This window comes from Oncorhynchus nerka, linkage group LG14 (assembly GCF_034236695.1).
Source record: "Oncorhynchus nerka isolate Pitt River linkage group LG14, Oner_Uvic_2.0, whole genome shotgun sequence".
Lineage (NCBI taxonomy): Eukaryota > Metazoa > Chordata > Actinopteri > Salmoniformes > Salmonidae > Oncorhynchus > Oncorhynchus nerka.
This window is the reverse complement of record NC_088409.1, coordinates 31,218,904-31,241,559: the sequence shown is the minus strand read 5'-3', so window position 1 is coordinate 31,241,559 and position 22,656 is coordinate 31,218,904. Positions and strand designations below refer to the sequence as shown.

Here is a 22,656-nt window from a genome sequence, read left to right as displayed (position 1 = left end):
AACATGTGTTTCATGCTTTTATAGGCAAGAGGTGAGAACCAGGGAGACAGACAGGGACCCCACAATCTCTTAAATCTCTGCACGCCCACCTCCCCTGCTGCCTATCCACACCCCTTAACATTTTTGATTCAGATCATCCACCGGGGAAAACGAATGCTCGAAAGTAGCCTTCCCTACCCTATCAGGCGCCACCGCAGCCCGCTGCCTCCCCTCCAAAACACCGTATAAAAGGAACTCCGCACTCCCCCAGGGACCAGATGGAAGAAGATATTTTTATCACTCGACTCCATCAGTTTTAGTTAAGGAGCAAGTTCATCTGAATTCCAAATGGGATGAAATTAAGCTATGCAAATAAAACATGTATTCTTGATTTAGTAAATCTTTTTCGTTTCTTGACTACATTTTTCTGTTCCCATAATTGCTGTTTGTAGAAAATGTCACACTTTTTGTCCGATTTCTCTGGAAAGCTCATGCAAAATGTTGATAATTTATGTTCTCAGCATAAATAACACTAGGTAAAAAAGAGAAAACAATAAAATCAAAGTAGCCGAAATTACAGTGTGCCATGAATGGAAAAATAATGTCTCAGAATAAAAAATATTCCAGATGCAGAGATTGTACATAGTTGCGTTTATTTTATGGAGAGCACTTATTTAATTATCCAACTCCAAAATAAACTGTTACTTGTGCGCTGCACAAGGTATAGATTCGTTTCACACTACAGTAATTCTGACATAGCTGAGAGGTGCAGTATGAGACGTGATAAATTGATCATAGGCCTTATTTATTTTTAATTTTTTTAGGGAGCGCAACAATAAGATTTCTCCGGGGACATGAAAAATGAAAGGAGAGCCGCACACTCTATGAGCTCAGATGTAATAATTTAATAACCTAATATTCAACGTTTCGACAGACAGACAACCTGTCTTCATCAGGATATATTCTCCGGGGGCATACCCAGCCAATGAGATATTGTGCTTCGTTAACCAGGTCCTCTGCCAGAACAGCTGAGTTAAACAATTGATGGAATGTCAAACAACTGATAGTGGCGTATAATCTATGGACGCCCATCCTTAAATACAGAAAAATTACAAGAATATATATATTTTTTTTTACTCATGATGAAGTAAAAAAATGAAAACATGTTTTTAATTTGTTTAAAAACCGACTAAATTTCCAAATAAAAAGCCATCAATGTGAGGGCATTTAATATTTTTTTCATCTAACTTTGAACTTAAATCCAATGACATGGTGACATTTTTTGTTTCAAGTTGAATTCACATTAGTTGACAAATCAACTAAATGTAAATTAAAACTAGACTTTGAACTGACTTCTGTGCCCAGTAGCATCATTCACTTCAAATGTAGAGTTAAAAGGAGATTGTGTACACACATTTCCAGTATAAATCTTGCACCGCATCTTCCCCTTTGATTGTGAACATCCTGGAAACTAGGGCATGGTGTTTATCGTAAAATGAGCATGAAGGTCATTTGGGACGCAAATTAAGTATTTTTCCACAAAATCCTATGAAAACACAGTTCAGTTTCAAGCCAAGCAGGACACCTACGTGCTCTTCGTCTTGGTACAAGACTTGTCTATATAAGGTGCACACTCACATACTCATATAGGTTAAAGCATGGGCCTGTCACTCTGGCATGACAGCTATCTAACAAATCTGTGGTAGGTGATATAATCACAGTTTAGCAACCAATATCTGAGCTTCACACACACACACACACACACACACACACACACACACACACACACACACACACACACACACACACACACACACTCCAACAGCATCGTCACCCTCCTTTTATCTGGCCCGCCACCCAGTAGGAGCTCAGTATCACTCCAGTGTTCTCAACCAGGCCGCCACACCTCTGAAGCCATATCATCATATCAGCCATGGGGCCCCAGTGCCAGCCAGCCCTTCCCAGCACCTCGATGCTGATAGTGAATCAATCGCAGGCTCCGGACCGTGGTCCACTCAGCCATTGGAGACCCAGCCCTTCCATCAGGGCCAACTATCACAGCGATTATCAACAGCCTCTCATTTTCTCTCATTATAGGGGAGCGTGCTCTTTATGAAAGTTGGCACACAACGGGGTAAAAGTGGCGGTCCCAGCTGTGATTATCTTTATTCCCTCCTCCCCTCTCTTCTTTTCTCACTCCTCCTTCTTGTCATGTTCATCCCTTGATTCAGAGAAGCACAGGGACGTTTGACAATGCAGCTAGCTACCAAAACCACTATCCTTTTAGGTGAAAAGGATATGAACTAGCGCTGACTGAGAAGACAAATACATACAAAAATAAATATGTTTAGCTGAATTATCTTGGGTCCAGATCTTAGTTGATGAGTAAGTCAAATACCATTAGTCTCAGGTGACAATGGCTAGTCAAGGCACACTCCTCAAAACAAGGACCCCACACCCTCATGTTTTATGGATGCCACAGTCCCCAAAGTGTAGACCAGTCACGGTTTCCTTCTTTGTCCTCCTCTCCTACTGGTAAACAAACAACGGCCAGATAACCAATGGGATGTTGTTTTGGTGCCAGAATTGCAACGCTGGTTTAGATAATAAAAACACAAATACCACCACTCACATACTGTACACTGCACACACACACAGTCTTAACAGAAACCCCGGATGTGAGGAGACACTGCAGGAAATTGGGACAGATGCCAAAGGGCTCTCGTGACATTTAAGGGCTACACACCAGAGGAGGCTGGTGGGAGGAACTATTGGAGGACGGGCTCATTGTAGTGCTGGAATGGAATACATATAACATTATCTGCTGAGCAAATTGGCCCTTGTATTACGCATATTGTTAATCTCTCTCTTGAACAAGGTACCTTTCCCAGGGACATGAAACAAGCTAAAGTTATACCTCTGTATAAGAAGGGGATAAAGTCTGACCATGGGAATTATAGGCCTGTATCTATCCTCTGTGTAACATCAAAGATCCTGGAGAGAGTTGTACATGAGCAAATGTATGAATATGTTAACAAACAGGGTCTAATTTATGATTTTCAGTTGGGTTTTAGAAAAAACATACTCCACTGATTCATGTCTACTTTACTTGACTGACTTCATCAGGAAAGAGATTGATGAGGGAAATCTGTGTGGAATGGTACTGCTTGACCTACAGAAGGCCTTTGATACAGTTAACCACTGTCTCCTAATCTCCAAACTGGAGGCACTGGGGTTAAGCAGTATCTCTCTCGGCTGGGTAAAGTCCTATTTATCAGGAAGAGAGCACGTAGTAGAGGTTAATGGTTCACTGTCTTAAGCAAAACCAATGAGTTGTGGCGTTCCGCAGGGGAGCGTGATTGGGCCTCTGCTGTTTTTATTGTATATTAACAATATGAAAGATGCTTGTTCTTGCCGTGTTTTTCTTTATGCGGATAACTCTACACTTCTGGTGTCTTATGGGGTGAGGTGCTGACTACTAAATCCTCTGTTAGCTACTTGGGATGTATCCTTGATGGAAGCTTGGGAGGTGTGAGCATGGCCAATAAGGTGCTAGGGAAGGTGCTAGGGACTAAGTTTTTGGCTAGAAAGTCCAAGCTGCATGATAAGGACTCCATGAAAGTGCTAGCTACTGCCCTCATTCAATGCCATTTTGACTATGCTAGTACTTCCTGGTTTGGGGGCTTATCTAAACGTACGAAGGGGAAGCTCCAGATAGCCCAGAATAAGCTGATCAGGTTAGTATTGAAGGTGAGTCCACGTACTCACATAGGCAGGAGCTGCTTTCAGGAACAAAACTGGCTGCCTGTTGAGGCTAGGGTGTCCGAGATTAGACTAGGTTTGGTGTACAGGAGTATTCATGGTCCTGCGCCCAGATATCTAAGTGATTACTTTCCTTGTGTTAGGGATGCACACAATCACAGCACCAGATCAGGTGTTTCTGATGTGTGCTTATACAGGTTCAGGAGTAATGCTGGGAAAGGTTATTTCTTGTATAACAGAGGAACGAGTTGCCTCTGCCTATAAAAACAACGTCCTCTCTGGGCAGCTGTAAAAATAAAGTAAAATATGTTTAATGTCTTCTGTGCACATATGAATAACCCCTATGATGTAACTGGAATGATGAGATAGATGTTCTTCTTCTCTGTTTTTGTTTTATTATTTCACTGCCATACTGTGTTCGATCTTGTCTAGCCATCTTGTCTCAAGAGGACCACAATGGAAATAAGTCCCAGACTTTATTGTGTGTTATCTTAAATTATTTTATTGATGTGCATGTATGGCTTATTCAAATTTTATGTGTGCTTGTTTTTAAAAATGGTCAAATTAATAAACTAAACTAAATCAAACACATAAAATATATGGAAACCACATGTTTGACTCCGCTCCATTGATTCCATTCCAGCCTTTACAATGAGCCTGTCTTCCTATAGCACCTCCAACCAGCCTTTTCTGCCACACACCCTCATGTTGCCTTGTAGATGGCTGGACTGGATTGGGGGTTGGAGGCAGGGGTGGAAGATATCTCCCATGTAGAGTCCTAATTATGCTTATGAACAATTCTGTAACTAGAAAGTTAAGTCAGGGTTAAGGAACTTGGGAGAGTCTGGAGAAACATAACAGCTGGTAGTTCTCATTTTTCCCCCTTGCTGCTTGCTCTCACTTATCTGTCAGCCTGTGAATGCACTCTGAAATGATTTCAATGTCAAATAAGTCTTTGAAAGGATCCAAGGAGTCTATAGGGCGTTGGTTTTGCCCCGTTGGATCCCTTTCGCCCAGATAAAATGATAGAAATGTGTAGCATATCATGCCTTGGCTTGAATTCACAGGGGGGGAAAGGGTGAGCTGAGGGTAGGGTGTACGTTACAGTCCTACGTGGCCATGAAATATATGACGAGTAGGGACAGCTCTAATACTGAGGTTAATGAATGAACCTGTATAAAAGGTTTTCCAGCAGAAAATGATTTTATAGCCCAAGCACCATAACACTAAACTGGATTGAACCCTGAGACCGACAACAGGCTTTGACAACTCCAACCACATTCCTGTTAACAATAGACAAGGTAATTCAATCTTGTTCTGTTGAATTCAAGAAAAACATCATTCCTCTTTATTCTTAGATGCTATTTGTGTGGGTGAGTGTGTTTATATTGTTCCATAGACAAGTGCATACAATATACAGACACAACATACACTATTTGTTTTAAGTCTGTTTACATGCAACAATAACTTTTCTAAATTGTTAGGTTCACATAGCAGCTTGGAGAGAATCCTAGGTAGTGGATGGTTGCCAGCACTGCTCCAAAGACCTTATATCTACACATCATCCGACCAACCGCAATAGAGATCCTGGAAGAAGTCCAGGTTTGACCAAAAAAAACACCTCACCGGTGTTGGAATTAAGTTCATGCCCCCTTGAACTTACATTATATCTATATTATTGATTTGAAGAGATTACAATCCATTCCTAGCCTAAACAAAGGTGGACGTTGCAATGAATTAACTAGAGGGATGTGGCCTTAAGACTATTAACAATGTCAATAGGAGGAAAAGGGGTCCTGTAATCAGTAGCAAACGTGTAAATACAAATCAAGGACTTTAAACGGGTAATGGAGGTCGGCAATTAATAGAAGGACAGACAAAGAGTGTATGGGGGTGCCACAATATGGAGGTGTCGTAATGACTTTATAGAACGACTGTCAAAACAATGGATGCGTTTTCATGGGACTCGGCACCCCATACAGAGTCAAAGTATTTAAATGTGGATTGTGAACAGCAGAGAACATGTTTACTCTTTTAATAATGGTATTGCATGTGTCTTATTGAATTGTATAGTTAGGTTCTGAACAAACAGAGTAAAAACTCACGGACGACTAGAAAAAGCTCAAACCAAGTTTATGCAACCCAATAGGTCATACAGCTGCAAAGACAACATACAAGTCACACAATCTCATCTTTATACCTTCCAACTAGGTGGAGTCACCTACTTGCACCTTCTTTGGTGTTAGGCAGAAACACAGTAGGTTCCTCTTACTGGTATTGTCATGGCCATGCCTAACTTGAGGACCCTCATGATCGTGGAAGTGAGTATGTATGTGTGAGATAGGACTGTAATCGGATGTTCTTCAATGTGGGCCCCTGTGGACCCCCTTCCAACAGTATCTTCTCTCTTCAACTGTTGACCTTGTCTCGAGTTGAGTTCTACATCCCTCATGATCCTGGTTCCGCAGCAACTGGCCTGCCTTATCAAGAGCTGAAACCCGACTGTTGCACTTTGCCTCCCTCCTTAGGAACATTCATTAGAGCAATAATTTATTTGAACAGAATGCAAACTTTCTGCACTTCCTCTTTTCTCACTTACTAACTTTCCATATCACTCAGTAACTTTCCACAGACCAAGTTCCTCTTGACCTTTCCTTGACCCCTAACATAAACATTCCTTATGCATATAAAGTAATCAATAAGTTCTAGTATGGTAACATGAATAAGTATATTTCAAGCTAGAATCCAACAGTATTGACACAGTGAAGCCAATACTGAGCATCATAAAGCAAACATTTGGATCACTCTTGGAAAATAATAATATGATTTTCCATTTAAATCTAGATTAGATGCAGTTAAGTTGGAAAGGCACAAACCTACAGTATATAGTATATATTTTACCTGTCACCCTAGACCAACTTCAATTTGCTTACTGCCCCAATAGGTCCACAGACGTTGCAATCACCATCACACTGCACACTGCCTTATCCCATCTGGACAAGAGAAATACCTACGTAAGAATGCTGTTCATTGATTATAGCTCAGCATTCAACACCATAGTACCCTCCAAGCTCATCATTAAGCTTGAGGCCCTGGGTCTCAACCCCGTTCAATAGGGTCCTGGACTTCCTGACGGGCCGTCCCCAGGTGGTGAAGGTAGGAAAAAACATCTCCACTTCGCTGATCCTTAACACTGGAGCCCGACAAGGGTGCGTGCTCAGCCCCCTCCTGTACTCCCTGTTCACCCATGACTTCGTAGCCATGCACGCCTCCAACTCAATCATTAAGTTTGCAGACGACACAACAGTAGTAGACTTGATTTCCAACAACAACGAGACAGCCTACAGGGAGGAGGTGAGGGCCCTCGGAGTGTGGTGTCAGGAAAATAACCTCACACTCAATGTCAACAAAACAAAGGAGATGATTGTGGACTTCAGGAAACAGCAGAGGGAGCACCCCCCTATCCACATCGACAGGACAGCAGTGGAGAAGGTGGAAAGTTTTAAGTTACTCGGCATACACATCACGGACAAACTGAAATGGTCAACCCACACAGACAGTGTGGTGAAGAAGACGCAACAGCACCTCTTCAACCTCAGGAGGCTGAAGAAATGTGGTTTGACACCTAAAACTCTCACAAACTTTTACAGATGCACAATTGAGAGCATCCTGTCGGCTGTATCACCACCTAGTACGGCAACTGCACCGCCCACAACTGCAGGGCTTTCCAGAGGGTGGTGCGGTCTGCACAACGCATCACCGGGGGCAAACTACCTGTCCTTCAGGACACCTACAGCACCCGATGTCACAGGAAGCCCAAAAAGATCATCAAGGACAATAACCACCCAAGACACTGCCTGCCAGAAGGCGAGATCAGTACAGGTGCATCAAAGCTGGGACCGAGAGACTGAAAAACAGCTTTTATCTCAAGGCCATCAGACTGTTTAAACAGCCATCACAAGCACAGAGAGTCTGCTGCCTACATACAGACTTGAAATCACTAGTTACTTTAATAATGCCACTTTAATAATGTTTTCATATCTTGCATCACTCATCTCATATGTATATACTGTATTCTATACTATATATTGCATTTTGCCTATGCGGCTCTGTCATTGCTCACCCATATATTCATAGTTATATATTATTATTCCATTCCTTTACTTAGTTTGTGTGTATTAGGTATTTTTGTGGAATTGTTTGATATTACGTGTTAGAAATTGCTGCACTGTCGGAACTAGAAGCAGAAGCATTTCGCTACACTTGCAATAACATCTGATAACCATGTCTATGTGACCAATAACATTTGATTTGATTTAAAAGACCATTAAGGGTTGAAATACAGCAGTCTTCTGTGCTGTGCACGGGTTACTGTACCTGGGTTACTCCTGTGACTGTAAACCTTTACAGACCTATCTCAGAATAGCCTAAATAAATAAACAGATCCGGCCAGGGCCCGGAAGGAGCAGCGTTACACCACATGCCAACACAGATAACTGGACAGAAAAGATCTCACTACCACCCCCACCTGTGTTTCACTATTTATTTATCTAATTTCTTACTCTGGCTCAAGACGTCTAGGCACTTTCTCTGACCTCCAACGGGCAACAGTTTAAGCTGAAGGACAGGAGAACAACAACACATGGATGTTTAAAGAGGATATCCTGGAGGTAGTGGTATAATTAGATTTGAAAAGGGTTGTCACTTTGCACTGACCTTTGTAAAGACGTGCATTTACACGATGATGTTTTATGCAGACTGGTTTGATGATCAAATACGCCTGAAAGTGCTTCATTCAATTAATTATGGAAAGATGCACTGCCATGCGCCCTTTGTTGCTTTTGCGAATTACTGATATTAAAAAATGAATGAAAAATGTCTTTCTTCCTGGTAAAATGAGTATGGATTTACAACGGTAAACAGCGGTTTCCGTAAAACCTGTTGCTATAAATATGCTTTCTTAACTTTGCCGCCTGAATTACACAGAATTCATGTCTGCCTTTCAGTCCATGGGGTTAAAGATTGAAGGGGCTGGATGTGTGTGTGTGTTTGTGTGCATGTTGCGCGTGTGTATAGCATATGTGTGTTACTGTATTAGCCCTCCCTCTCTGTCTCCCGAGACCAGAGACACTGATTCAATTAAACATTGACCCCTTGTACTCTCTGGGACCTGTACCCACCCTAGGACACCCACCTCGCCATGACTACAGGATGGCTGATGGCTCGTCACAGGGCATTACACAGGATACAAGTCTAACTTTGATTTTTCTCTCACTCATCTCATCCCTCTCCCATTGAACAGCTATGTTTTATCTGGTAGCATTCGGTCACACGCACATAGATAGCAGTGATCTAAAAGGCAGGATGTCTCATCACTCATCTCATCCTTCTCCCTTCTGGTCCAACCATTGAACAGCTAAGTTTCATCTGGATGTCTCATCACTTATCTCATCCTTCTCCCTTCTGGTCCAACCATTGAACAGCTATGTTTTATCTGGTAGCATCCAGTCACACGCATATAGATAGCAGTTGTCTAAAAGGCAGGATGTCTCATCCCTTTTTCGGGTAACTGAGGTGAATACAAACTTGCGTTCACTGGCAGTGTCATTTGTGTTTCTGTCAAGACTTTGGAGACAGTACATGTGGAGAACACTGCACTTCATAGATGTTTTGCAATTCTCAGGAAGAGGCTTTTCGACGTAACCCATGAACCTTCACTGCCCTCAAGATATGTCATATATGATGGATGGATGTATACAGTTTACTCTCGCTCTCTCATTCACACACCCACACAGACACATACACACACACTCCCAACCTGGGTGTCTCAGTCCTGGCGGTCGGCAATTAGAGGAAATTACAGGAAGTTAATTAGTGTAATCAGTGGACGGCGAGGCTACAGCTGGCAGAGCTGGACCCTGCTCAAGTCACATACGGCCGAGAACTTTGGGTGATATGGCCAAGGAGGAGAGCACGCACGCACACACACACGCACGCACACAGGCACGCATGCACGCACACACACACGCACACACATGCACACACACACGCACGCACACACACGCACGCACGCACACACACACACACACACACACATAGGGACATGATCATAGAGAGACTACTGAGAGAGGAACATTTCGAAAAATAATTTGCTCTACGATTTATCTCCCCAAAAATACTGTCAAAATGTGCAGGTAACTGCCAAAATAAAGGAAACTGTAGGGATACAAAGTATATTGAAAGCAGGTGCTTCCTCATAGATGTGGAATGAACATCCCATCAGCTTAGGGTCACATATAAAAATGCTGGGCAGGCCCAGTTGCCCATTATTTTGGCTCTCATGTCTAGAAGAAGAGGTGTCAGTGACTATGAAAGAGGGGTGATAGTTGGGGTACATTTGGCAGGACCTTCAGCGACGAAGACTGCTCAATTTGCTGATGTTTCACGATATTCCATGGTCACCAGATCTCAACCCAATTGAACACTTATGGGAGATTCTGCAGCGGCGCCTGAGACAGTGTTGTCAACACCAAATGATGGAATTTATTGTAAAATAATGGTGTCGCATCCCTCCAACAGAGTTCCAGAAACGTGTCAAATCTGCCTCACAGTGGCCCAACACACTATTACAGTTTTTACAATCCCGTTGGCACTCATTTCAGAACCTTGTGGTTATTTTTCAAAACTCTACACAAAACTCAAAATGGTCATCACTTGTATCACAGGCTGTCCAGTGTTCAAAACATTGCATTGTGCATTTATATATTTAAAGAATCCTTGCACTTGCAGAATCATTGGTTCAAATAACTCATTTATCATGAAATACCACAGGAACATTAATTTAGATCACCCACACACAAGATACCGATAGTTTCACTGTGTAGTTGTTTGTTCAATCATAAAAAATTGTAGTACAAAATATGTGATATATGTTTCATCATGGTACTACATGTAAATACATCACTGTAAAAGGACTAGTAAAGAGAATACCACAGACACAGTGGAATCATTGAACAAAACCTGAAATTTATTGATGAAATACAATAAAATCACTCATAGGCTTCTTTGAATCAAAGCAAAAATATTTAGCGACAAAACAAGAAAAAAACTACAGTAAAACATTAACTGCAGTGTTCCTCACCTGGCTTACTGTAAAAAGCTAAACAAAGGATTGATTACTGTACTTCTATATTTCTCTCAACCCTGTCTTGTGGATTTGGCCACAGGTTCTCATCCACATCACAATGGATGTTTTCATTAGCCAAACATCTTGGGAAGAATCTTCGGGCGAATCCAGGCCTGACACTGGCCTGCCGTGATGTCATTGCATGCGTCATCCATGGCCTGGAGAAGGGTGGCTTGTTCGTGAGGGCGCCTATCATATACCTTCCACCTCCACGTGGAGAAAAATTCCTCAATCGGGTTTTAGGAAAGGAGAGTATGGGGGTAAGTACAGGCTGGTAAATTGTGTATGGGCCTGAAACATTCTTGCACCATTTGAGCATGGTGGAACCTGACATTATCCCACACAATGACATAGGTCATGTCATCAGCTCTACAGACCTGATTTAGCCCATCAAGGAGGGATACATTCGAACAGTGAATCATGTGGCTGCCTGCAACTCAATATATAGAGTATATAGAGTAGAGAGGTTTAGTTGTTGTTCGACCTAACATTAGAACGGGCAAGATGCGTAATCTAAGCAACTTTGACCGTGGAATGATTGCTGATCCCACACATGGTGATTCCAGCATCTCAGAAACAGCTACCTTTCTGTGATTTTTATGCACTACAGCCTCTAGAGTTTACAGAGAATGGTGCGATAAACAAAACACATTCAGTGAGCGGCAGTTCTGTGGGCAAAAACACCTTGTTAATGAGAGAGGTCAGAGGAGAATGTCCAGACTCATTCAAGCTAACAGAAAGGCCACAAATGCTCAAATAACAGCTGTTTAAAACAGTGGTGTGCAGAAGGGCATCTCTTAAAGTACAACTCCGTGAATAATTCAGGCTGTTGTGGAGGCAAAAGGGGGTCCTACCCAGTACTAGATAAGTGTACCTAATAAAGTGGCGGGTGAGTGTACAGTAATGTCAAATCTGAAAACATGGTCTGAAAAAGTGGTACATGGGACCATAGAAACCGTGTCTGATAAAGAATGATGATGAAATATTACATCCAGATAATGTAGTCCAATCGGTTCATGTTCCACGGTAATTGGTGTCAATGGATCTCGTTATCCTGAAACTTTCATGATCTAAACATGGAATATTGTCGTCGGTTTCCATAGAACTATGCATTAAGAGTAATGCAACAGTTACTTATCATTTTGAGCAGTTGTATCAATTGATAGTTAGATCATTGTAATGAAATGAATAGACAGTCATTTCAGATGTAATGTGTGAATTGCATTTTGAAATGGTAATACTTTGATGTTAAGTTGTGTCATTTTGAACAGGTGATTTTAGTTCAATGAACAAATGATCTTAGCTTTATGTGTATTGTATCCAAGCAATTGGAAAAAGTGTTTTGAAAAATGACATCAAGGTTCCGAAATTCAAATCAAATCAAATCAAATTTATTTATATAGCCCTTCGTACATCAGCTGATATCTCAAAGTGCTGTACAGAAACCCAGCCTAAAACCCCAAACAGCAAACAATGCAGGTGTAAAAGAAATTAGTGCCAAAGTGATTGTAAAAAACTGTAAGACACTTTATGTTGGTGTTTGATTTATTTGAACAGTTACATTTGTCATGATATCAATAACATTATATTATCACATCCATAGTCTCACAGTGCAGATGGCATATTCATTTGTAGGCTATTTATCATGCATTATAAGGCCAAACTTACAATTGGTATCCTCATTGCTTATTAATAAAAACATGTGAACTCTCAACTTTCTGAACACTCGAGACGTGTAGTCCACTTGTCATTCCAATCTCCTTTGCATTAGCGTAGCCTCTTGTGTAGCCTGTCAACTATGTGTCTGTCTATCCCTGTTCTCTCCTCTCTGCACAGACCATACAAACGCTCCACACCGCGTGGCCGCGGCCACCCTAATCTGGTGGTCCCAGCGCGCACGACCCACGTGGAGTTCCAGGTCTCCGGTAGCCTCTGGAACTGCCGATCTGCGGCCAACAAGGCAGAGTTCATCTCAGCCTATGCCTCCCTCCAGTCCCTCGACTTCTTGGCACTGACGGAAACATGGATCACCACAGACAACACTGCTACTCCTACTGCTCTCTCTTCGTCTGCCCACGTGTTCTCGCACACCCCGAGAGCTTCTGGTCAGCGGGGTGGTGGCACCGGGATCCTCATCTCTCCCAAGTGGTCATTCTCTCTTTCTCCCCTTACCCATCTGTCTATCGCCTCCTTTGAATTCCATGCTGTCACAGTTACCAGCCCTTTCAAGCTTAACATCCTTATCATTTATCGCCCTCCAGGTTCCCTCGGAGAGTTCATCAATGAGCTTGATGCCTTGATAAGCTCCATTCCTGAGGACGGCTCACCTCTCACAGTTCTGGGCGACTTTAACCTCCCCACGTCTACCTTTGACTCATTCCTCTCTGCCTCCTTCTTTCCACTCCTCTCCTCTTTTGACCTCACCCTCTCACCTTCCCCCTACTCACAAGGCAGGAAATACGCTCGACCTCATCTTTACTAGATGCTGTTCTTCCACCAACCTCATTGCAACTCCCCTCCAAGTCTCCGACCACTACCTTGTATCCTTTTCCCTCTCGCTCTCATCCAACACTTCCCACACTGCCCCTACTCGGATGGTATCGTGCCGTCCCAACCTTCGCTCTCTCTCCCCGCTACTCTCTCCTCTTCCATCCTATCATCTCTTCCCTCTGCTCAAACCTTCTCCAACCTATCTCCTGATTCTGCCTCCTCAACCCTCCTCTCCTCCCTTTCTGCATCCTTTGACTCTCTATGTCCCCTATCCTCCAGGCCGGCTCGGTCCTCCCCTCCCGCTCCGTGGCTCGACGACTCATTGCGAGCTCACAGAACAGGGCTCCGGGCAGCCGAGCGGAAATGGAGGAAAACTCGCCTCCCTGCGGACCTGACATCCTTTCACTCCCTCCTCTCTACATTTTCCTCTTCTCTCTCTGCTGCTAAAGCCACTTTCTACCACTCTAAATTCCAAGCATCTGCTTCTAACCCTAGGAAGCTCTTTGCAACCTTCTCCTCCCTCCTGAATCCTCCCCCCTCCTCCCTCTCTGCAGATGACTTCGTCAACCATTTTGAAAAGAAGGTCGACGACATCCGATCCTCGTTTGCTAAGTCAAACGACACCGCTGGTTCTGCTCACACTGCCCTACCCTGTGCTCTGACCTCTTTCTCCCCTCTCTCTCCAGATGAAATCTCGCGTCTTGTGACGGCCGGCCGCCCAACAACCTGCCCGCTTGACCCTATCCCCTCCTCTCTTCTCCAGACCATTTCCGGAGACCTTCTCCCTTACCTCACCTCGCTCATCAACTCATCCCTGACCGCTGGCTACGTCCCTTCCGTCTTCAAGAGAGCGAGAGTTGCACCCCTTCTGAAAAAACCTACACTCGATCCCTCCGATGTCAACAACTACAGACCAGTATCCCTTCTTTCTTTTCTCTCCAAAACTCTTGAACGTGCCGTCCTTGGCCAGCTCTCCCGCTATCTCTCTCAGAATGACCTTCTTGATCCAAATCAGTCAGGTTTCAAGACTAGTCATTCAACTGAGACTGCTCTTCTCTGTATCACGGAGGCGCTCCGCACTGCTAAAGCTAACTCTCTCTCCTCTGCTCTCATCCTTCTAGACCTATCGGCTGCCTTCGATACTGTGAACCATCAGATCCTTCTCTCCACCCTCTCCGAGTTGGGCATCTCTGGCGCGGCCCACGCTTGGATTGCGTCCTACCTGACAGGTCGCTCCTACCAGGTGGCGTGGCGAGAATCCGTCTCCACACCACGTGCTCTCACCACTGGTGTCCCCAGGGCTCTGTTCTAGGCCCTCTCCTATTCTCGCTATACACCAAGTCACTTGGCTCTGTCATAACCTCACATGGTCTCTCCTATCATTGCTATGCAGACGACACACAATTAATCTTCTCCTTTCCCCCTTCTGATGACCAGGTGGCGAATCGCATCTCTGCATGTCTGGCAGACATATCAGTGTGGATGACGGATCACCACCTCAAGCTGAACCTCGGCAAGACGGAGCTGCTCTTCCTCCCGGGAAGGACTGCCCGTTCCATGATCTCGCCATCACGGTTGACAACTCCATTGTGTCCTCCTCCCAGAGCGCTAAGAACCTTGGCGTGATCCTGGACAACACCCTGTCGTTCTCAACTAACATCAAGGCGGTGGCCCGTTCCTGTAGGTTCATGCTCTACAACATCCGCAGAGTACGACCCTGCCTCACACAGGAAGCGGCGCAGGTCCTAATCCAGGCACTTGTCATCTCCCGTCTGGATTACTGCAACTCGCTGTTGGCTGGGCTCCCTGCCTGTGCCATTAAACCCCTACAACTCATCCAGAACGCCGCAGCCCGTCTGGTGTTCAACCTTCCCAAGTTCTCTCACGTCACCCCGCTCCTCCGCTCTCTCCACTGGCTTCCAGTTGAAGCTCGCATCCGCTACAAGACCATGGTGCTTGCCTACGGAGCTGTGAGGGGAACGGCACCTCAGTACCTCCAGGCTCTGATCAGGCCCTACACCCAAACAAGGGCACTGCGTTCATCCACCTCTGGCCTGCTCGCCTCCCTACCACTGAGGAAGTACAGTTCCCGCTCAGCCCAGTCAAAACTGTTCGCTGCTCTGGCCCCCCAATGGTGGAACAAACTCCCTCACGACGCCAGGACAGCGGAGTCAATCACCACCTTCCGGAGACACCTGAAACCCCACCTCTTTAAGGAATACCTAGGATAGGATAAAGTAATCCCTCTCACCCCCCTTAAAAGATTTAGATGCACTACTGTTCCACTGGATGTCATAAGGTGAATGCACCAATTTGTAAGTCGCTCTGGATAAGAGCGTCTGCTAAATGACTTAAATGTAATGTCAACACTACGCAAACACTGCAATGTGGTAGTTATGACGCATGCTCCATATAGGAGGGGAGAAAGCACGTTGGCTTATGATCAGGGCACACAAATTCACTCATCCATTACGTAAGGGATACACACTTCCTCTAGGCACTAACTTGATAGATCTAGCATAAAAACTCAGCAAAAAAAGAAACATCCCCTTTTCAGGACCTTGTCTTTCAAAGATAATTAGTAAAAATCCAAATAACTTCACAGATCTTCATTGTAAAGGGTTTAAACACCGTTTCCCATGCTTGTTCAATGAACCATAAACAATTAATGAACATGTACCTGTGGAAGACAGTAAGACAGTAACAGCTTACAGACAGTATGCAATTAAGGTCACAGTAATGAAAGCTTAGGACACTAAAGAGGCCATTCTACTGACTCCAAAAGAAGGATGCCCAGGGTCCCTGCTCATCTGCGTGAACGTGCCTAAGGCATGCTGCAAGGAGGCATGAGGATTGCAGATGTGGCCAGGGCAATAAATTGCAATGTCCATACTGTGAGACGCCTAAGAGAGCGCTATAGGGAGACAGGACGGACAGCTGATCATCCTCGTAGTGGCAGACCACGTGTAACATCTGCACAGGATTGGTACATCCGAACATCACACCTGCGGGACAGGTAAGGGATGGCAACAACAACTGCCTGAGTTACACCAGGAACGCACAATCACTCCATCAGTGCTCAGAGTGTCCGCAATAGGCAGAGAGGCTGGACTGAGGGCTTGTAGGCCTGTTGTAAGGCAGGTCCTCACCAGACATCACCGGCAACAACAACGTCGCCTATGGGCACAAACCCACCGTCGCTGGACCAGACAGGACTGGCAAAAAGTGCTCTTCACTCACGGTTTTGTCTCACCAGGGGTGATGGTCGGATTCACGTTTATCATCGAAGGAATGAGCGTTACACCGAGGCCTGTACTCTGGAGCAGGATCGATTTGGAGGTGGAGGGTCCGTCATGTTCTGGGGCGGTGTGTCACAGCATCATCGGACTGAGCTTGTTGTCATTGCAGTCAATCTAAATGCTGTGCGTTACAGGGAAGACATCCTCCTCCCTCATGTACCCTTCCTGCAGGCTCATCCTGACATGACCCTCCAGCATGACAATGCCACCAGCCATACTGCACGTTCTGTGTGTGATTTCCTGCAAGATAGGAATGTCAGTGTTCTGCCGTGGCCAGCTAAGAGCCCGGATCTCAATCCCATTGAGCACGACTAGGACCTGTTGGATCAGAGGGTGATGGCTAGAGCCATTCCCCCCAGAAATGTCCGGGAACTTGCAGGTGCCTTGGTAGAAGAGTGGGGTAACATCTCACAGCAAGAATTGGCAAATCTGGTGCAGTCCATGAGGAGGAGATGCACTGCAGTACTTAATGCAGCTGATGGCCACACCAGATACTGACTGTTACTTTTGATTTTGACCCCCCTTTGTTCAGGGACACATTATTCCATTTCTGTTAGTCACATGTCTGTGGAACTTGTTCAGTTTATGTCTCAGTTGTTGAATCTTGTTATGTTCATACAAATATTTACACATGTTAAGTTTGCTGAAAATAAACGCAGTTGACAGTGAAAGGACATTTATTTTTTAGTTTAGATTAAATGGGAAAAAGGAAATGCATGACGTCTGCATGTGGCCCATTTATACCTAAAAGCCACACCACAGAGATAGTATTTTAGCATAAATCATAATCTCACAATAACTCAAGCAGAATTCCTAGCTTCATTCCAACATAGAATCACAGAAACAAAGTGACACAGAAACAATTGGCCCATGGAAACCCACCTAAAATGAATCAAGGCTCTGTGTATGGCATCAAGTAGGAACAAAAGAAAACCAAAATAAACACAAGAAATCCCGTAACTAACTAAACCATGTTGAGTTTACCACAAAATAGAAGTCACGTATGTATTATCCAGAGAGGCAAGAGTGCAGTAGGGCATGTAACCAAATGTCATACAAATAAATACAAAACAGTATGGCCATCTATCATACATTTTATTTATGCAATTAGGAGAAAAAAAATCTTCCTGGGATTGATAATAAATGGTAGAGATGATGGTCTATGTAAGTTGCTGCTGAGACTCAAGGTAAAGTACAAAAAGTATTGTTCAAAAGCAATGGGTCTTTGACACAACCAAATAAATAGGTAAGTTAACTGATAAACATATAATAAGGCCTATTACTTCTTCACCTTTGCCTATTCTGCAATATGTTCAGAAAAGTGAAGTACCCCACTGAGTACACACTGGTTGAATCAATGTTGTTTCAATTAAATAACGTTGAACCAACGCGGAAGAGACGTTGAATTGACGTCTGTGCCCAGTGGGTAATTGATATAAGAAATGGGAAAAGTATATTTCATACAAACCTTGCAGAGGTAGCCTACTTTATTATCACTAAAAGTACATAGGATTTACACTGGGCATTACCCAATATGTTTCTAAAATGGACAAATGTTTTCATTCATAAAACAGTGTTTTTGTTCCCTATTTCCAGGTCGCAATTGTAAATGAGAACTTGTTCTCAACTTGCCTACCTGGTTAAATAAAGGTGAAATAAATAAATAAAATACATTTCCCCACATAATCTCAGATATTTCATTGAAAATTAAAACTATCACAGACAGGCACCCAGTTTAATGATGTGTATAAAATGAGGGAAGTGTTTTGCAGAAACATCTTAAATGGAAAACCAAGAAAATTCAAGGCAGCAACTGGCAGACCACTGCTGGCCGTCTGCAGTGTTTGTGCACCCAGTCATTTAAATGAAATTGTGGCATTCTAAATAAAATAAAACATTTGAAAACAGTAAAATTGTCTATTCAACTAATTACGGGTAGTGCATTTTCAAAATAAGAAAAAAATATAATTCAACTTTAGACAGCCTCCATACTGAAGTAAATATATTTTTTATTTAATTGTCTTTCATTGAATGTATATAGACCCGTCTTGATTATCGATACAATACAGTATTATATTGCAAATATTCTGATCTATTTTTGGCAAATTATTCAACGTGTTAACTTTAGAATGTGCAAGAAGGGCATTTCACTGTACTTGTGCATGTGACATTAAAACTTGAATATTTGCCTTTGACTATCAAAACAGTTTATTTGATTGGATTTTATACATAATCATTTATGTATAAATAAATAGCCATGTCATGTGCTAAAATCTCAGAGAATACTTTTCAAGCTCCCACCCAGTCTCCCGCCAATCAGTCAATAACGTTAGTGTTTAGATTTAATTTTGGCAACCGTTCTAATAACAGCTCACTGACACTGGCGTTGCCTATCAACTTCGCTGGATGAGGTTGTCAAATGGAGTGATTTCAAATGGAGAAAAAAAAAGGTAAAACGGAAACGCATTGTTGAGTCCAAGCCTGTTGAGTGCTTACGGTAATTGTTTGTAAAGTTTTGTGGTTGTTGAAATTAAGGTCCCTTAGCAACAAATGCTGTAGTTGTACTAAGCTAACGTTGGAGCTCAGCTTGTGATGATTCTGTGGTAGCAACTGGAATTGAGTTTGTAACTAGCTAGCTAACAATTATTTTTTTAATTCGCCAATTATAAATCAAACAAACCTTTCCTCGGAAGGAAGTACATATCAGACCTCTGCAGAAGTTTGTTCCTAACGCAGTAAGCTAGATTCCCTATAGATGGCGGTAGAGGAGAACATAGCCAGGCCTAATAATAATTAAATAAGTGAGCTCCACACTTACAAACCTCCTTTCTTTCTAATTGGTATGATTGGTAAAGTTACTATTAAGCGCAGCTATAGGATAATCATGCCCTGTATTTCAGATTACAGTGTCACTTCAGTAACCGACCCTACCCTACCCTGTTCAAAATGACCCCAAACAGACAATATTTGTAAAAATGAATAGAATATTTAAACAGGGCTACGATTATCTTTAAAAAATATATATATATTTTTTTTTTACAAATAATGAAAATATGTAGGAGCACCTAAAGAAATTTAGGAGCAAAATAAAACATATTTGAGGTAATAAAACTGTAATCCTTGATTATTCTAGGCTCATTGGTGCTCCTAAATTTCAATTCAAGGTTGCACAGCAAAATATTTAGGCGTATATGTGAGTAAAATGGTCACACTGTAGAGCATGGTTAAATGTTCTAATGATTGCTGCAGGTCCCAATTTTCTTCAACATACCTATACATTTCTTATTATTTCAGCCTGCAAATCTGGATATGGAGTGTGTGATAGAGCAGTAATGAGTCAACCCAATACTCCGGCAAAGTGGAACTCAAGGATTCTGGACTGTTGCATTGACAGGAGAGTCTGTAAGTGTAGGCTATAATAGCAAACATAAACCTTATTTAAAAGCTATAATGTCGACAATTTCATAATAATTTGTATCTTCCAGGTTTGTGTGGTACCTTCTGTTCAATGTGCCTAGCCTGTCAGATGGCTGAGAGGTATGGTGAATGCTTCTGTCTCCCCCTGCTGCCAACAACTATGATGATGATGCGCACATCAATGAGAGAGAGATACAACATCCCGGTGAGATAGCTGTCTAGTACAGTGCAACAAACCTACAAAACATCTGTGTATTAATGAATAACTACTTTTTTTATCATCACAGTGATATTGCTGAACAACATCATTGTCAATTTTGATAGCTTGGTTTGACTGTATGATTTATGTGTACTTATACAGTACAGTAGTCACCAATAAGCAAAATATATATATTTTTTTATCATCCCTCTGTATTTCTAGGGCAGCTTAATTGATGACTGGGCAGTGTACATGTTCTGTGGACCCTGTGCTCTATGTCAGATGGCAAGAGAGATGAAACACCAGCTGTGTTGAGATTGAAAGGCAATCAATCCATTTGAGTTTTGGGGGTCTGTGCATACCTAATAAAAAAAGAAAAACATTGATGGATTTATATTACATACAGTATCTGATGAATTCCAATTGAATAAGTCATGCATGGAATTTAGAAAAAGGCAGAATAAACCTGCATGTATGATTATACAACTTTTATATATTGTGCACAACCATAATAAATGTTTTTATTTATTTTCTTGCACATGCAGCTGTCAATTTGACTATTGATTATTGTTTGTTGCTAAAACAATGACAAAGTAAAGTACAAAGTAAAGTACATGAGGAAATACTCTCACATAATTTTCAACACATTTTTATAGTAATGGCAATGGAGGGAGGGATGATCGTGGCTGTGGAATGCAATTTATGAATTACCGTTGCCTAGTAACATCCTAAACACCAAAGCGTGCCATAAACTAACTTTCTAGCTAGATTAGGCTTGTTTGTTAACCTCTAGGTACGTTTTTGAAACGCAAAATAAAAGTTTACTAAAGAGTAAACATTATGAATGTAAATGCATTACTTTGCAGATAATTTTATTTTATAATATTTACATTTGCTCAAGTAATAGCTAGCTAGCCACAGTAGCTAGCTAGCTAGCTATTCGTATGATGAGCTAGCTAGAAGTAAAATCTAGGCCTATATTAATTATGTATTAATTTATATTCATTGAGCAGGGTAGTTGCAGGAAATATGTGCAACGTATTTCAAGACGCCACTACAAGACAACCAAGGACTTTAGCTGGGGGCCAGTTTGCCGGGATCCAGAAAAAGACATGGAGCTCTGGAGTGATGGATTGCTGTGTCGACAGAGATGTCTGTAAGTAATGGCTAGAATGGTACCTACACATGTTGATTGTTTGCATATTATTTGATTAATACGAGCCAACATGTACAACTACATATTTATTTTTACAATGAAACTAAAATGTTTAATTTGGCTTTATATTACAGCATTTTGGATTTGAGATCAAACATGTTAATTTATATGAGGCAACAGTACGCAACGTCACCTATATGAGGGTATTTTCATACATATCTGTTTTACCATTTAGAAATGAAAGCACTTTATGTAGCCTATCTAGACCCCCATTTGAAGCTGTCATATGTATTTGGACAAATTCCCCTATAGTGTATTACATTTTGTGAAACTTTTCTTATTTGGTCCCATATACCTAGCACACAATGACTACATTATGCTTGTGACTCTACAAACTTGGTGGATGCATTTGCAGTTTGGTTTGGTTGCCCAATAGAAATTAATGGTAAATAATTTGTGTCATTTTTCAGTCTCTTTTATTGTAAATAAGAATATAATACAGTGGGTCAAAAAAGTATTTAGTCAGCCACCAATTGTGCAAGTTCTCCCACTTAAAAAGATGAGAGAGGCCTGTAATTTTCATCATAGGTACACTTCAAATATGACAGACAAAATGAGAGAGAAAAAAATCCAGAAAATCACATTGTAGGATTTTTAATGAATTTATTTGCAAATTATGGTGGAAAATAAGTATTTGGTCAATAACAAAAGTTTATCTCAATACTTTGTTATATAGCCTTTGATGGCAATGACAGAGGTCAAACGTTTTCTGTAAATCTTCACAAGGTTTTCACACACTGTTGCTGGTATTTTGGCCCATTCCTCCATGCAGATCTCCTCAAGAGCAGTGATGTTTTGGGGCTGTTGCTGGGCAACACGGACGTTCAACTCCCTCCAAAGATTTTCTATGGGGTTGAGATGTGTTGGTACCATTCTTTATTCATGGCTGTGTTCTTAGGTAAAATTGTGAGTGAGCCAACTCCCTTGGCTGAGAAGCAACCCCACACATGAATGGTCTCAGGATGCTTTACTGTTGGCATGACACAGGACTGATGGTAGCGCTCACCTTGTCTTCTTCGGACAAGCTTTTTTCCGGATGCCCCAAACAATCGGAAAGGGGATTCATCAGAGAAAATGACTTTACCCCAGTCCTCAGCAGTCCAATCCC

General features: G+C 42.4%; 1 protein-coding gene across 1 annotated transcript; it reads left to right on the top strand.

Annotated features, from left to right (window-relative positions):
* The first annotated feature begins 3,516 nt into the window (after nucleotides 1-3,516).
* On the top strand, nucleotides 3,517-20,864 carry LOC115142137 (cornifelin homolog A-like). Its single transcript, XM_065027187.1, has 4 exons — nucleotides 3,517-3,643; nucleotides 20,011-20,118; nucleotides 20,202-20,338; nucleotides 20,555-20,864. Exons 1-4 carry the CDS (start codon nucleotides 3,517-3,519, stop codon nucleotides 20,645-20,647), a joined length of 465 nt encoding a protein of 154 aa, XP_064883259.1. The 3' UTR covers nucleotides 20,648-20,864.
* Nucleotides 20,865-22,656: the final 1,792 nt, after the last annotated feature.

Coding starts and splice junctions, on each gene's coding strand:
- LOC115142137 (XM_065027187.1), top strand. CDS start 3,517: ATGGCCAATAAGGTGCTAGGGAAGGTGCTAGGGACTAAGTTTTTGGCT. Junction 3,644..20,010: donor ATGCCATTTTGACTATGCTA/GTACTTCCTGGT, acceptor TTATTATTTCAG/CCTGCAAATCTGGATATGGA. Junction 20,339..20,554: donor GAGAGAGATACAACATCCCG/GTGAGATAGCTG, acceptor CTGTATTTCTAG/GGCAGCTTAATTGATGACTG.